This window comes from Bombina bombina, chromosome 4, assembly GCF_027579735.1.
Source record: "Bombina bombina isolate aBomBom1 chromosome 4, aBomBom1.pri, whole genome shotgun sequence".
Lineage (NCBI taxonomy): Eukaryota > Metazoa > Chordata > Amphibia > Anura > Bombinatoridae > Bombina > Bombina bombina.
In genome coordinates this window covers 779,497,299-779,512,812 of record NC_069502.1, presented here as the reverse complement: position 1 = coordinate 779,512,812, position 15,514 = coordinate 779,497,299, and the positions used below count along the sequence as shown (strand labels likewise).

General features: G+C 39.8%; 1 protein-coding gene across 6 annotated transcripts in view; it reads left to right on the top strand.

The window, feature by feature from the left end:
* Positions 1 to 15,514, top strand: part of CEP170 (centrosomal protein 170) — a 433,169-nt gene that overhangs the window by 243,125 nt on the left and 174,530 nt on the right. For 4 of the 6 annotated variants that reach the window (XM_053711145.1, XM_053711142.1, XM_053711141.1 and 1 more), the window contains 3 exons: positions 3,145 to 4,917; positions 11,661 to 11,708; positions 12,666 to 12,924. In XM_053711145.1, the coding sequence (XP_053567120.1) occupies positions 3,145 to 4,917; positions 11,661 to 11,708; positions 12,666 to 12,924 (2,080 nt within the window). The remainder of the gene's footprint in view (positions 1 to 3,144; positions 4,918 to 11,660; positions 11,709 to 12,665; positions 12,925 to 15,514) is intronic. The other 2 variants (XM_053711144.1, XM_053711143.1) reach the window with 1 other exon arrangement.

Genomic DNA, 15,514 nt, shown 5'->3' with positions numbered 1-15,514 from the left:
ATCCTCCATGTTGCACCTTTCGCTATCGGATCGCGCGGCTGTGCGTTCTACTCTGTCGTCTTTTTGACTTATTGGGGGACCCTCTCATCTATCAGTTGGGGAATGTGTCCTCGAATGGTGCTTCGAGCTAGACTATTGGGGATGTTGATTGTCTTCTCTTGGTCACTCGTGTCCTTTCCCAGAGTTTTTTTGGCGATAACTTCAGGCTGCCTTATTTTCTTTCATCCGGTTAGGATATATTTTTTTTTATTATTTTATTTGATTATTCCTTCGGGAATTTCTGTGATGGACTTGCTTTTATTACTTCCTTGGAAGTTGTTTGTGGACGATTGGGTCCGGAGTTTGTGTGCACTTTGTTGAGTTGTCAGTGACGCATGTTGAGCCTGGCGGGACCTTGAGTGTTTTGTTTTGTTGTTATATTGTTTGTTTTCACAAACTACACTATACATCTACATCCGGACCTTCGGGTCCGCATACCGTGAGAGATTGGGCATGCTACTCTATTCCCTGGGGCTTGGTCGGTGGCTTCCGCCGCGTCGCTTCCGGCTCTCCTTTTAGGGGGGTGGGGCCTTCTCCACTAGGGCGGTTTTTGAGCCTTGGTCTTCTTGCTACCCTTTGGGTGGTTTAGACTCCTAGGGTATCTGGACCTCGTTTCGTTCCGCTTTTAATGGATCCTCTTCGTGGATTTGCGGTGGAGCACTATATTGGTATGCGAGACATAACAGGATCATGCTTGCATTCTCTGTGATCTGGCAGCGGTGCTGTGGGGTGGCTAGCCTGTGACTTGCAGCGCGGGGGCCTGGTTCACCTTCTTTGCTGCTGGAGGTCTTTTTTAGCTGAAACCCGCTTTTATTGGGGTCGCCTTGTTTCGGTTCTGGTTCTGTTTTTTTCCAGAATTTTATCCTCCCTCTTAGGGTCGGGCGCCGACGTGGGACCCTAGTTTCTGAATGTTGCGGAGTTTAGCTCTGTGTCGTAGGTTCTTTCGCCTTGAGATTGGTTCTGCGTTTTTTCGTGGTCCTTTCTTAGGGTTTTGCTAGAGTTCCCGTTTTTTGGGGGGTTCCTTCCTCGGGTGAGGAGTGTCTGACTGGAATTTTGGTCGGGGTACTCTTCTTCAGGTCTGTTTGTGGATCTGGGATAGGGCTGGGGTTCCGGGTGGTGTTGGTATAGCTCTGTCTAGGCTTGTCCTGTTTTTTCCCTCCGGTATTCGTGTTGCGTCTGGAAGGGGTTCTTCTTTTTCTCTCTTTAGAGAGCCTGGTCCCCTTCTTATGACTGCTCAGGGTCTTTGTTTTCTGTGAGGGAATGTGTTCTGGACTTACTTTGGTGTCCATTGTTCTGGTGCTTTGACCTTGCATCAGCATTCCTGTGTAGTGCCTGGTAAGGGTCACTTTGTCCTTATATCTTCCACAACGTTATCTGTTGTGGGGCCCCAAGATTGCTACCTCGGGTAGTCTCTGCTCCTTTGGGGGCTGGTTTGTTTTGGGTTTGTTTTGACTCCTGTGTCGAGTTTTATGTCTGGGGGGCAAGGTTTCCCTTGTCCTCTGTCTTTCCTTTTGTCTCTCTGAGAGTATGTTCCTATTGTCCCTGGTTCAGGGATGGAGATGCCCTTGGGAATGGGCTTCTGGGTTCGATGTTCCTCTGGTTCTGGTGGGACTTTGCCCGTGTTTCTGATCATACTCTTGACTCTCGGTGGCCAGTGGTGTTTCCTCCCTCTCGTTCAAGGGGGGGGGGGAGTGGGACTTTGGTTGGTTTTTCCGTGTATAGGCGGTCCTCATTGCGGCGGATCTGTGGTTGTTAAGGACGTCCCTGGTTATCTTAGGATCCTAAGCTGTGATTCTGGTCATCTTTTGACTTTTCAGCTGCCTCTGCTTCTTTTAGATGCAGTGGGTCCCTTTTGAGGTGCTCTCTGAGCTCTCAGGGGGGTTTGGATTCTCTGAATTTTCCCTCCATGGATTGGTGTTTTGTCTAGGAACTTGGTCTTTGATTGTTCCTTTTCTCCCGAGCTGGGGGTTCTCGTGGGGAGGCGCATAGGTCTCTTTTTCGGTTTGAGGCGCACTCCTTGGTTCCCTCCAGCTGGGGAGCTGGACAAGAGGTTTTTTTTCCTTTTATCTGTGGCTGCACTATGGCGTGCTACTCAGTCGTCTGTGCGGTTTTCTGTTTCTCAAGATACTTTTTGTTCTCTTTCGGTCTCCGACTTTGTTGCGTTTGGCTGATGATGCCCTTTTTTCTGGCATCTAGTGAGGCTTCTGGAGTCTCCCAAGCTAGTTTGATCGTTTTTTTGGAAGACAGGGTTCTGGTTAGTTATCCCTCTACCTTGCTTCTTCCTTTGGGGAGTTGTGGGTCAGGGTTCCCTTATGGGGACATGTGTATGGGATCTGCCTTTGGGCGACGGTGCGCTTTGAGTCCTGTTGGCTCGGTGGTGTTGCATGTGTTTTTTACCCAGGCTTGGGACTGTCGTTTGTGTCCTTGGGGCCCTTTTTTCTTCATGTTTTTGCTCCCTGCTTTTGGATGAAGCGGGACTTTTTTATTTATGGGATGTGGTTTAGTCCTGGTGCCCTCAGATTGGGCCGCCTCTTACCCTCCCGTTCTTGGCATTCAGTGTCCTCTTTGGCTTGGGTATAATTTTCCCACAAGTAATGAATGCGGCTTTGGACTCTTTCCCATTAGGAAGAAAAACATAAATTATGCTTACCTGATCATTTAATTTTCTTCCGTGGGAAAGAGTCCACAGCCCCCCACCCATTTTTTGAGGCGTGTATAGTCTTCTGGCATCCTTTCACCTTGCTATTTCTTCCACTGGTCATTGTTCCTCGGCAGAATGACTGGAGGATAGGGGAAGTGGGAGGAGTATTTGAGCCTTTGGCTGGTGTGTCTTTTTCTCCTCCTGGTGGCCAGGTTCTTATTTCCCATAAATAATGAATGCGGCTGTGGACTCTTTCCCACGGAAGAAAATTAAATTATCAGGTAAGCATAATTTGTTTTTTCACATTTTTAAAACCAGTACAGGCAATGTTCTGTGAATTAATTTGGTCAATTCCAGTCATCTTAAAAATATTACAGTACAGATGAAAATTTGACACATACTTGATTTGATGTGTTTTTTTATTTATTTAAATATTTCTTTTTTTTTTTTTATATATATATAAGATCCAGACATTAGTGAATCGGGAATGTCAGTCAGAAGTAGTAGCTCAACTACATCTGTAACTAGCCAGAATGATCGTAAAAGGAGAACTTTACCACAGGTTCCTAAAGAAGAAGCCAACCCAGAAGCTTCCAGATATAAAGCTTCCCATCAAAGATCATGTGTTGGAGAAAAACAAGATACAGAATTACAGGAGAAAGAAGCATCTAATGGTGTATCTGTAAATGAAAAGTCATATGTTTTAGATGCCAAAGGAGCTACAAAAACAGGAAAATCTGTGACTTGTAATTCTTTGAAAGTAGAAGGTGATGCTACGGGCTATTCCCATTTAAGCAGTTATGACATTTCAGCAAAAGGTAAAGAAGATGTATTTTTGTCAAGCTCTAAAAAACAAGTGGTATCTAAAAGTTCACAACATGATCAGAAAGAAAAAAGTCAATGGACTTCTGGAAAATCCTCCTCCTCCTCAAAGCAAATGCCTGTTCAGCCTAATAAAACTAAAGATGATTCACCAAAGTCACATAAATCTTCAGAAAACATGTCTAATCATAAAACAAATAAAGAAGATGTCAAGGGAAAAAGTGGGGATACTAGTAAAAAGGAATCTGCAAAACCGCTAGTGAGACAAGGAAGCTTCACAATAGACAAACCAAGTATGAATGTTCCATTAGAACTTATTCCACGCATTAATAAGCAGACAGTATCATCTCCCACCTTTGCCTTTACTTCTGCAAATAAAATAAGAGAACGAAGTGACTCGGCGGATACTGATTCTAGCATGGATACTACTTTGCTTTTGAAAGACACTGAAGCCGTCATGGCTTTTCTTGAAGCCAAGCTTCGAGATGAAAGCAAAACTGACGAAGGTCCTGAAACACCCAGCTACACACAAGAAAATTCTATATCCCCTGAATCAGATGTTGATACAGCTAGTACCATTAGCCTTGTTACTGGAGATGCAGAAAGAAAGTGTACCCAGAAACGAAAGAACTATAACAGTCTTTACAAAGAGAAATCATCAACTAGTTCACCATCAAAAGATCTACCAAAAACATCAACACCCATCAATAGGGAAAAACTTGAAAAGAAGCCTAAAACCCGTGTTTCTGAAGCTGGAACAAAAACTGATACCCGAAAAGTATTGCAGACAAGTGGCAGAATTAGGCAGCCATCTCTAGATTTGACTGATGATGATCAGACTTCCAGTTTACCTCATTCTGCAATATCAGATATTTTATCTTCTGATCAAGAAACCTACAATGGGAAGTCAGTTACAAGAAGTCAGTTTACCTCAGCAGATGAGTTGTTACATTCTAAATCTAGCAAATCCAAATCTACTGCTCCAACACCAAGTAAATCAGTCACTCTTCCAAGACCACGTCCAACAAGAACATCACTTTTGCGTAGATCTCGGTTAGGTGAGGCCTCAGATACAGAGGTTGGGGATGCTGATAAAGCATCAGTTGCTTCTGAGGTTTCAACAACAAGCTCAACATCAAAACCACCTTCTGGTAAGAAATCTCTCTCAAGAATTGATCTTCTCGCTCAACCACGTAGAACGCGACTTGGATCTATATCAGCTCGTAGTGATTCTGAAGCAACAATTTCAAGGAGTCCAGGGTCTTCACGTGGACAAGAATCTGTACTTCGAAGTGGCTTAAAAACCTCTTCTGGAACTGACGGTAAAGGTTTACCTAGAGCCAGAGCTAACAGCATTTCTCGCCTATCAGATACTAAAACTAAAACAATTACATCAACTCATAGCTCTCCTCCAGGTATGTGAAAAGTAATAGTTTAATAATATTAATATTAACTTTATGTGAGTGTGTGTGAGCGAGAGAGTAAGACTTAAATGTTATTTTAATCCAACCTTTTCTCATCCGTAAATATTTTTATTGCTTTGTAGATATATTCAATATACTGTTCCTCACTGGCTTAAAGGGACACGAAACCCATAATGTATCTTTCATGATTCAGAGAGAGCATACAATTTAAAAAAAAAAGTTACCTGTTATCTAATTTGCTTCATTCTCTTGATATCCTTTGTTGAAAAGAATACATAGGTAGGCTCAGGAGAAACATTGCATTACTGTTAGCTAGCTGCAGATTAATTGCTGCACATACATACCTCTTGTTATTGGCTTACTAGATGTGTTCAGCTAGTTCCCAGCAGTGCATTGCTACTTCTTTAACAAAGGATACTAAAAGAACAAAACACATTTTGGTTAAGTTGTTTAACATTGTATGATCTATCTGAATCATGAAAGATAAAATATGGGGCTCATCTCCCTTTAATCTTGTATGGTATACAGGGTTAGGAATGCTTCATTTTTCCATTTTTTGAGTACCTTATTGTTCTATTTTGCATTTCACAAGATCCCTTTTGTTAAACATTTTCATTGTAAACTACTACGTTGCCGTAGCTTTTAACATAAGTTTTGAGTTTGGTAATTTGAATACATTTGCAGCAAGGTTTGTATTTAGGTAAAAGCTCTTGGTTCAGGAATATTTGAAGCAGAGAAAACACAAAATTACTTTTATTTTAGGCTGATGTGTAAACATAATTTAATTGCAAAAATATTATTAGTTTACTAAAATACTATGTCATTGATGACGAAGCTTGGCACTCCAGATGTTTCAGAACTACATTTACCATGATGCTTAGGCATGCTGAAATCTAGTCGAGCACCATGGGAAATGTAGTTCTGAAACGTCTGCAGTGCCCAGGCTCATTATCACTGCTATATATTGTAGTTCTAGATATGTTTCTCTTATAATTCAGGTGTTTACATGTTTGCAATATGATATTCATAATATTAAAGTGTCATGATTAGTTCCTATGTGACAATGTGAAGGTTAATTTAATAATTGTTGCAAATGGTATTTGAAAAGGTTCACTCTAATTTGAAATGGTAACAGGACATTTAAAGCTGGATCTCAATTGATATTGAAATGATAATATAAAAAAGTACCAGCACTTTATTACTAGTGACTCACTTTATTTTGGTTGTATTACCATTACCATTAACCATTACTAGTGACTCACTTTATTTTGGTTGTATTACCATTACCCACTATTTTTATTTGGGTTTTACTACTCTCCATTTTTTCCAGTCAAAAATTGCCTTTCATCTTGATGTGATATTCTTCCAGACCCTATATTTTGTCTTAATTTCAAAGACACTATTCCTTAGTGGGTTTAAGACTTACGTTCTGGGATTTCTTCAATAACTTACACAAAGTGCTTTAACTTTCAAGACTGTTCAGATGGTGCTTTATGCACAGGGTGACATGTTTTGGAGTTGGCTTGTGTTCCTGCTGTGTAATATTTGTCATCCAGTATAAGGCAGTGGTCTCAAAATACCGGCCCTCAAGATAGTTTCATCTGGCCCCCTTTTTTTATTGGGTTAACCATTAATTTGGGCTGTCAGTTAGGGTTTTAAGAGATGTAACTAGTTGATATTCTATATAGGCACTCACAAGATAAATATAAAGACAAGTATCCAGTGTAGACTCCCACAATGCACTGCTGGGATAAATGTCACTTTTTACACTGTTATACAGTTGCAGAATCATCACTTCACTTGGCACTCAAAAGATACATATAGACAACTGTGTATGTCTATTGTGGGCAACAACTCCCACCATGCACTTCTACTTGGGTAAACATAATTTCTAGTTCTTAGTATATCCAGTTCCAGAGCACTTGCTCAGTTCAAGTGGCCCCCATGGGAGAAGAACACTTGGCCAGTGGCCCCCAGATACATTGAGCTTGATACCCCTGGTATAAGGGGATTTCCAGAATGCCATAGATGCCAAAAGTAGTTCCTTCTTGGTATATTTTGTTTCTAAAATTATGACTCCCTTATTTTACCTAAATGCTAGTGGCATCAAATATACTAAAATGGGCCTAGATCATTACATTAGGTTGTCTACTCTAAATATAAATATAGCGATAGCAAAGATTCTAAAAATTCTCTGGTATTTTGGGCAAGTTTTTCGCTGAAATTCCTGGTACTGAATGGGTTAATGTGAGGTACCTGTGATACATAGTATGTATATGTATAATGCTACAAAGTAGCTGCATTCAAGTTGGCAATAGAAATAACCGGTGAACTGTTAACCTATGCCATTTAAAGGGACAATAAATTTAAAATTAAACCTTCATGATTTTAAGAATTTTTCCAATTTACTTCCATTATCACATTTTGTCTTTTTATGTTCACACTTTTTGAGGCACCAGCTCCTACTGAGCATGTGCACAAGCTTACAAGGTATACGTATACTATTCTGTGATTGACTAATGGTTGTCACATGATACATGGAGTCTGGCAAATGGGAGAAAAAATAAATTTGCCAGAAAAAAATCTACTGTTTTTGTGAAATTCAGAGTGTTATTGCATTGGCTTTTTGTTATGCATTATAGAATGAGCCCTTTTATTGTGTTCATTTAATCTGGTCAGTAGAGCAATCCTTGTAACTCCCCTCCTAAAGAAACATGAAACATTTATTTCATGATTCAGATAGAGAATATCATTTTAACCCCTTAAGGACCACAGCACTTTTCCATTTTCTGTCCGTTTGGGACCAAGGCTATTTTTACATTTTTACATTGGACATCGCTGAACACAAAGATGGGTGTATTATAGCAGTAAAATATACAAGGATGATATAAACAGCAAAAAGGCAGTGTTTTTGTGATAAACTAAAACTGAAATATGAACATTACCTTTGGCCAGATGTTGTGACTAAGTGGCTACAAACAAAGACTAAACATAGTCCTTTTTCAATACCCTGGGTTGTCTACTTTTATAAATGGTATGCCATGATGGGGTAATTTTCATTCCTGGGCTGCTATAATATCTCAAAGAGGACAAAGGCCCATAAAATGAATGTGCCAATTTTCCATGTAAATGGGCAGATCCCATATTTGGCCCTGTAACATCTGTAAACCCCATAAAACCTGTACAAGGGGGGTACTGTTTTACTCGTAGGACCTTGACAAACACTAATATGTGTGTTTTATAGCAGCAAAACATAAAAGGTTGATGACAGAGACAGCCAAAGTGCAGTGTTTGTGCAAAAAAACGCATGCAAAAAATGACCATTACATTTGGCCAGGTGTTGTGACTAAGGGGCTTCACAAAAAGATGTGACATGGGCCTTTTGGAATACCCTAGGGTGTCTTCTTTTGAAAATGGTATGCCATGATGGGGTAATTTTCATTCCTGTGCTGCTATAATGTCTCAAAGAGGACATAGGCACAGAAAATTAAGGTGCCAAATTTCCATGCATAAAAACTGAAATGGGCAGACCCCATATTTGGCCCTGTAGCTTCTGTAAACCCCATAAAACCTGTACATGGGGGGTACTGTTTTACTCGTAGGACCTTGACAAACACTAATATGTGTGTTTTGTAGCAGCAAAACATAAAAGGTTGATGACAGAGACAGCCAAAGTGCAGTGTTTGTGCAAAAAAAACGCATGCAAAAAAATGACCATTACATTTGGCCAGGTGTTGTGACTAAGGGGCTGCACAAAAAGATGTGACATGGGCCTTTTGGAATACCCTAGGGTGTCTTCTTTTGAAAATGGTATGCCATGATGGGGTAATTTTCATTTCTGTGCTGCTATAATGTCTCAAAGAGGACATAGGCACAGAAAATTAAGGTGCCAAATTTCCATGCATAAAAACTGAAATGGGCAGACCCCATATTTGGCCCTGTAGCTTCTGTAAACTCCATAAAACCTGTACATGGGGGGTACTGTTTTACTCGTAGGACCTTGACAAACACTAATATGTGTGTTTTATAGCAGCAAAACATAAAAGGTTGATGACAGAGACAGCCAAAGTGCAGTATTTGTGCAAAAAAACGCATGCAACAAAAAGGACCATTACATTTGGCCAGGTGTTGTGACTAAGGGGCTTCACAAAAATATGTGACATGGGCCTTTTGGAATACCCTAGGGTGTCTTCTTTTAAAAATGGTATGCCATGATGGGGTAATTTTCATTCCTGGGCTGCTATAATGTCTCAAAGAGGACATAGGCCCAGAAGGTGAATGTGCCAAATTTTCATGTAAATGGGCAGACCCCATATTTGGCCCTGTAACTTCTGTAAACCCCATAAAACCTTTACATGGGGGGTACTGTTGTATTTGTAGGACATTGAAAAACACTTATATGTGTGTTTTATAGCAGTAAAACATAAAAGCTTGATGACAGAAACAGCCAAAATGCAGTGTTTGGGCAAAAAACGCATTAAAAATAAATGAGCACTACATTTGGCCAGATGTTATGCCTAAGGGGCTTCACAAAAAGATGTGACATGGCCCTTTTGGAATACCCTGGGGTGTCTTCTTTTGAAAATGGTATGCCATGATGGGGTAATTTTCATTCCTGTGCTGCTATAATGTCTCAAAGAGGACATAGGCACAGAAAATTAAGGTGCCAAACACAAGTATGGGTGTTTTATTGCAGTAACATATATCAGGATGATGATATTCACAATAAAATCCTTTGGAAAGCTTCAAATTTCTTAATTTCTCACACTTACTTTGATTTTTTTTTTATATAAAATTATAGTTGAGAAATAAATCTTTTATGCCAAAAGAAAGCCCTACAATATATAATTAGTGTGGGTGCACTTAATGTGAAAGGGGTAAATTATGGTTGAAAAGACATATAGCTGAAATTCAAGGCTTTGTTTACGTTCAGAACTTGAACAATTGCCTATGTCATGAAAGGGTTAAGTTTCTGCTGCATTTTCATTTATTGGATAATTAAAACACTGGCAAAATTTAAAGGGACAGTAAACCTACGAACTAATGTTATACAATTCTGCACATAGTGCAGAATTATAGCTTATCTCCAAGTTTATAAAACAAAAGATTGCAGAGATATTATATTTCAAAATGCCATTTTACTGACCGATTGCGCCATTAAACTGAATGTAGCTCGCTCGCGCTACCAGACCAGAGCGGGAGCGAGCTACATTCAGTTTAATGGCGCAATCAGGCCCGCTGTGACTAGACAGCGTGCCCGCAATGTGCTTATGCAAATTAAGACCCGCTCAGTAGAGTCAGGAACGGCGGTCAGTAAAATAACATTTTGAAATATAATATCTCTGCAATCTTTTGTTTTATAAACTTGGTGCTAAGCTAATGTTATATAATTCTGCACTATATGCAGAATTATATAACATTAGTTCGTAGGTTTACTGTCCCTTTAATCTTAATGATTGTTGATACAAATTTTGTTTCTTGTATGTGAAAAAGCATATTTTAAAAAGTGTGATTGTCTTTGCAAACATTCTTTCTCCCGTTCTCATAGCTTTACACAAATGTCTTTGCACAAATACTGTGTTTCAAGGGCTAATTGGGTGGTGTTGTGATTTATTGTGAAAATAGAGGAATATATGTTAAAGGGACAGTCTACTCCAGAATTTTTATTGTTTAAAAAGATAGAAAATACCTGCATAACCAACACAGTTATAATAATATACTTTATACCTCTGTGATTACCTTGTATCTAAGCCTCTGCAGACTGTCCCCTTATTTCAGTTCTTTTGACAGACTTGCAGTTTAGCCAATCAGTGCTAACTCATAAGTAACTCCATGGGAGTGAGCACACTGTTATCAATATGCCACACATGAACTAGCGCTGTCCAGCTGTGAAAAAGTTTCAAAATCCATCTAAATAAGAGGCAGCCTTCGAGGGCTTAGAAATGTGATGATAAAAGGAAATTGGAAAGTTGTTTAAAATTGCATGCCCTATCTTAATCACAAAAGTTTAATTTTGACTAGACTGTCCCTTTAAAGGGACAGTCAACTCAAAATATTTTATTGTTTAAAAATATAGATAATCCCTTTATTACCCATTCCCCAGTTTTGCACAGAAAACATGGTTATATTAATACACTTTTTATGTATGTAATTACCTTGTATCTAAGCCTCTTATAACAGCCCCCTGAGCTGACTTTTTATTTATTATCTATTGACTTGCATTTTAGCCAATTAGTGCTGTGTTGTTAGAACCCACAGGCTTGAGCACAATGTTATCTATATGGTTCACATGAACTAGCACTCCCCTGTTGTGAAAAGCCAATAAAAAAGCATGTGCTCATGGGGCTGTCTTTAGTGACTTAGAAATAGACAGAGATTTAGAGGTTTAAAGGTTATAAAGTATATTATTATAACAATGTTGGTTGTGCAAAGCTGGGCAATGGGCAGTAAAGGCATTATCTATCTTTTTAAACAATAGCAATTTTTGGGTCGACTGTCCCTTTAAATCTCTGTGCTGCCATGTACATTATTGTTTTAATAATATTTTATCACGGGTAATATTGTAAAATGTTTTGTTATGGTTAAAATCTACTGATTAAAACACATTATCAAATGCTTTTTAACGAAGAACATTTTCATATAATTCTATACAGGACATGGTATTAAAATGTTTAATCTCCAAAACAAATGTATAATTCTCAAATTTAATTTGATAAATAATATTTTATGTACAGACAATTTCCAGCTTCCTGAACCAGACCCTGATGTTGAATCTTGTAGTGGTAGAGTACTTTAAGTTTTTTTTCTTTCTAACATATCACATTTCATCAATTTTAACATTGTTTATATCAAATATTGTACAGTGTAAGTATCTAGATGTTAAAGTGATAGTAAATCCTAGCATTTGTGAAATGCTAGGATTTACCAGCGCAGCAAATAAAGGGGACTTTCAGTCATGACGTATAAAATATTTCATGCTGAAAGTTCCTTTATTTGTCTGCAGCATTCGCCATGCTCAGCGCCTCAGGCCGGCCGCAATAGAACGCTACTTTTTTAATGAGGTGACGTTTACACCTCTTACCCAGTAGCTGTGCGCCCCAGCTGGCATTATGCCGGATAGCTAGCACGCTATTGGCTAAGATCACCTCTGTGATAAAATAGCATTCTTCTGTGAGCTGCCTGAGGTGCTAAGTGTGGCGAAAGCTTCAGACAAATAAAGGAACTTTCAGCATGAAGTATTTTATATATTTGTAGCACTGTAAATCCTAGCATTTAAAAAACGCTAAGATTCACTTTCACTTTAATGTAAATTTGAGATTGCTGTTTTATTATTTAAAATAAAAATAAATATGCATGGCATGTTATTTGTTAAGAAATCCAGATAAAAATAAGTGGCATATGCTTATATTTCATAGAAAACAAATAAAGCAATAATACAGAACATTACTAACATTATTGACAGCATTATATAAACATTTATTCTCAAATTTTGACTAGTTACTTTACACTGTACCAATATTGCTCAACCAAATATCCTTTATTCACTTCCACAAATGTGGTCTTTGATTTTTAAACTGTTAATGCATTAGTGTGGGGTGGTTTGGTTGAGATTTGCTGTGGATTTGTGTAACTTGTGTGCTTTGTTGTGTTTTAGAACCTAGATATTTCTTGTGTAAAAAATGTTTAAAAAATAATCATCGTCTTCCTTCTTTACTCCACAACATATAAAATGTAAACAGTCAGTTCTCGGTGGAGGCGCATTCCTCCGGAGTACGCTTCTACGTCTGAAGATGAATTTGGATCTAATCGGAACTCTCCCAAGCATGCTCGATTACGTACGTCTCCAGCTGTAAAGAGCCAGCGATTACAAACCACTGGAACTACCCCTGTAATACCACCAACATCAGCATCTTTGCATGCTTTGACATTTAAACACAGAGTAAAAGAGCAAGAAGACTATATACGTGACTGGACTGCTCACCGTGAAGAAATAGCAAGGTACAATATGCTTGGTAGGATTTTATTTTGTATACAGTAGAAAATGAAATGTAATTTTAAACAGAAAAATGTATTGATTAATATACCACCTTTACCCTGTACGTCGCTGGTCTTTCAATGGGGATTGCTTTTTGATTGTGCGATCTTGCTGCCAGCGATTATAATAATAATAATAAATTATAAAAGCGCAGTTCTGCTGCTAGTAGTGAGACCCGCACTATTATTGCCTAAAAACCTCTAAACGACCAGCAATGTACAGGGTACGCTGTGGTTGTTAAGGGGTTAAAGTGACATAAAACCAAATTTTCCTTCTTAATATAAGGAGAGTCCACGGCTTCATTCCTTACTGTTGGGAAATACTGAACCTGGCCACCAGGAGGAGGCAAAAACACCCCAGCCTAAGGCTCAAATACCTCTCCCACTTCCCCCATCCCCCAGTCATTCTTTGCCTTTCGTCACAGGAGGATGGCAGAGAAGTGTAAGAAGATTTCGGAGTTGCTCCTCAGGAGGGGTATATGCCCTTCGATATGGGACTGGAGTTTTAAGTAGCTTTGTCAGCCTCTCAGTGAGAGCATTGACGGAAATTAGAGTCTAGAGATGCAGGGAGAGTCTCTCTGCAAACCCATCCAGAATGCCTGCTAACAGCTCCTTAAGCAACCAGTGTTGACGAGTTTCACTGTTTGCTTTTTCTTCACTCAAGTCCATGACAGGAGCGATGCTACAAGATTGTCACACTTGAGACCCTGTGTTTCTGTTCCACAGCATGGATTTTGGTAAGATCGTCTCAATTTTTACATATGTTGAAAACGCTAGAAGACAGGGTCACAGTGTGGCTCCTTTTATCTTAGATAGAATCTTGGGTTAATGCCTCCTGAGGGAGGTTATTGAACAGTGGGGATTAATCAAATGTGATACATTGATTTATGCTGCTTTATGTGGAGATTTATTGGGCTCACAGGCTGTTTTTATGCGGTAACGGAACACACAGGTTTTTACTTTCACTTTGAACGCTGCGCAGTTTGGAGCTTGGCACACTTTTTCTCATAGCAGGGGCCGTCTTGCGCACACCGTGACCGGTGTGGTCACACTTTCGTTTTCCCTTTTCTGACCGAGCTAGCTGTCGGAGAAGATATTTGTTTCTCTGTTGCCTGGGTCTAGGAGGTGGTGAGTGCCCCAGTCATTGGGAGTATAAAGGTGCCTTTTTGTGAGAAATAAAAGATCATTTATTCTGTGTCCTACTGTTATTAGCACAAGCTATGGAGGATTCTGATATGCTCAAGGGTACTCCCTCTATCCCTAATAGTAATACCTGTCTATATTGTGAGGAGGCCTTGGTATGCCCGCCCTTTCAACTATGTTTTGTATGCATCAACAAGGTTATTATGTTTAAGAAGGTTAACCCCTTTAGTACTACTGAGCCATCCACCTCTGAGGACTCGCCGTTTCGTAAGGGGCATACCCATCAGTCATCTCCCTCATCACATGCAGCTTCCCGTAGCACGCCTCATCCTCCTTCTGGAGGGAGCCTTTTACCCTCAGACTTTACCACGCAGTTAAAGACAACGGTGTCTGAGGCTCTTAGTGCTTTACCTCATCCTGCAAAGCGCAAGCAAAAGGTTAAACATAGCTCTCCGGTCCAGGGGTCATCCAATGATTTATTAGATTTGTCAGTTTTTCAAGTATCCAAGGATGGGTCACAGAGGGTCAACTTTCTGGATTGGAGTCTGCTACCTCTAGGCCTTCGGAGGAGCCAGCCTTTAGATTTAAAATTGAACACTAGCGTTTTCTTCTAAAGGCGGTTGCCTTTAGACAGAGGTTCCAGAGACCAAGTTGCCTGATGAACCTTTAATCCCTAAATTAGACAGAGTGTACGAGAACAGGGTGGCACCGCTAACTTTTCCTGTACCTGTAAAAATGGTGAACATTATTAAGAATGAATGGGACAGAATTGGATCTTCCTTTTCCCCTTCGTCTGCCTTTAAAAAATTATTCCCTTTTCCGGACTCTCAGCTGGAGTTATGGGGTTCTGTCTCTAAGGTGGATTGGCACTATCTCCACGCTAGCCAAGCGTACTACTATCCCACTTGAGGATAGCTTGTCATTCAGAGAACCGATGGATAAGAAGATGGAAACTTTTCTCAAAAAAAAGTTTCAGCATACGGGATACCTGTTTCAACTGGCAGCGGCTTTTGCCTCGGTTGCTAGAGCTGCGGCCTACTGGCGTGACTCCTTAGCAGATTTGATCAAGGTGGAGGGTCCCCTCTACGTTATCCAAGAGAGAATTAAAGCCTTGAGAATGGCTAATTCTTTTATCTGTGATGCAAACCTGCAGATTATTTGCCTGAAGATTTCTGGGTTCTTAGTTCAGACCCGTCTGGTGCTCTGGCTGAAGTCCTGGTCTGCGGACATGACTTCTAAGTCTAGACTACTTTCCCTTCCCTTTAAGGGAAATATTTTATTTTCTCCAGGCCTGGACTCCATTATCTCCACGGTTACAGGGGGCAAAGGTGCCTTCCTCCCACAGGATAAAAAGAAGAAACTCTAAAGGACAAGGATCTAATTTTCGTTCCTTTCGTTCTGAAAAATCCCA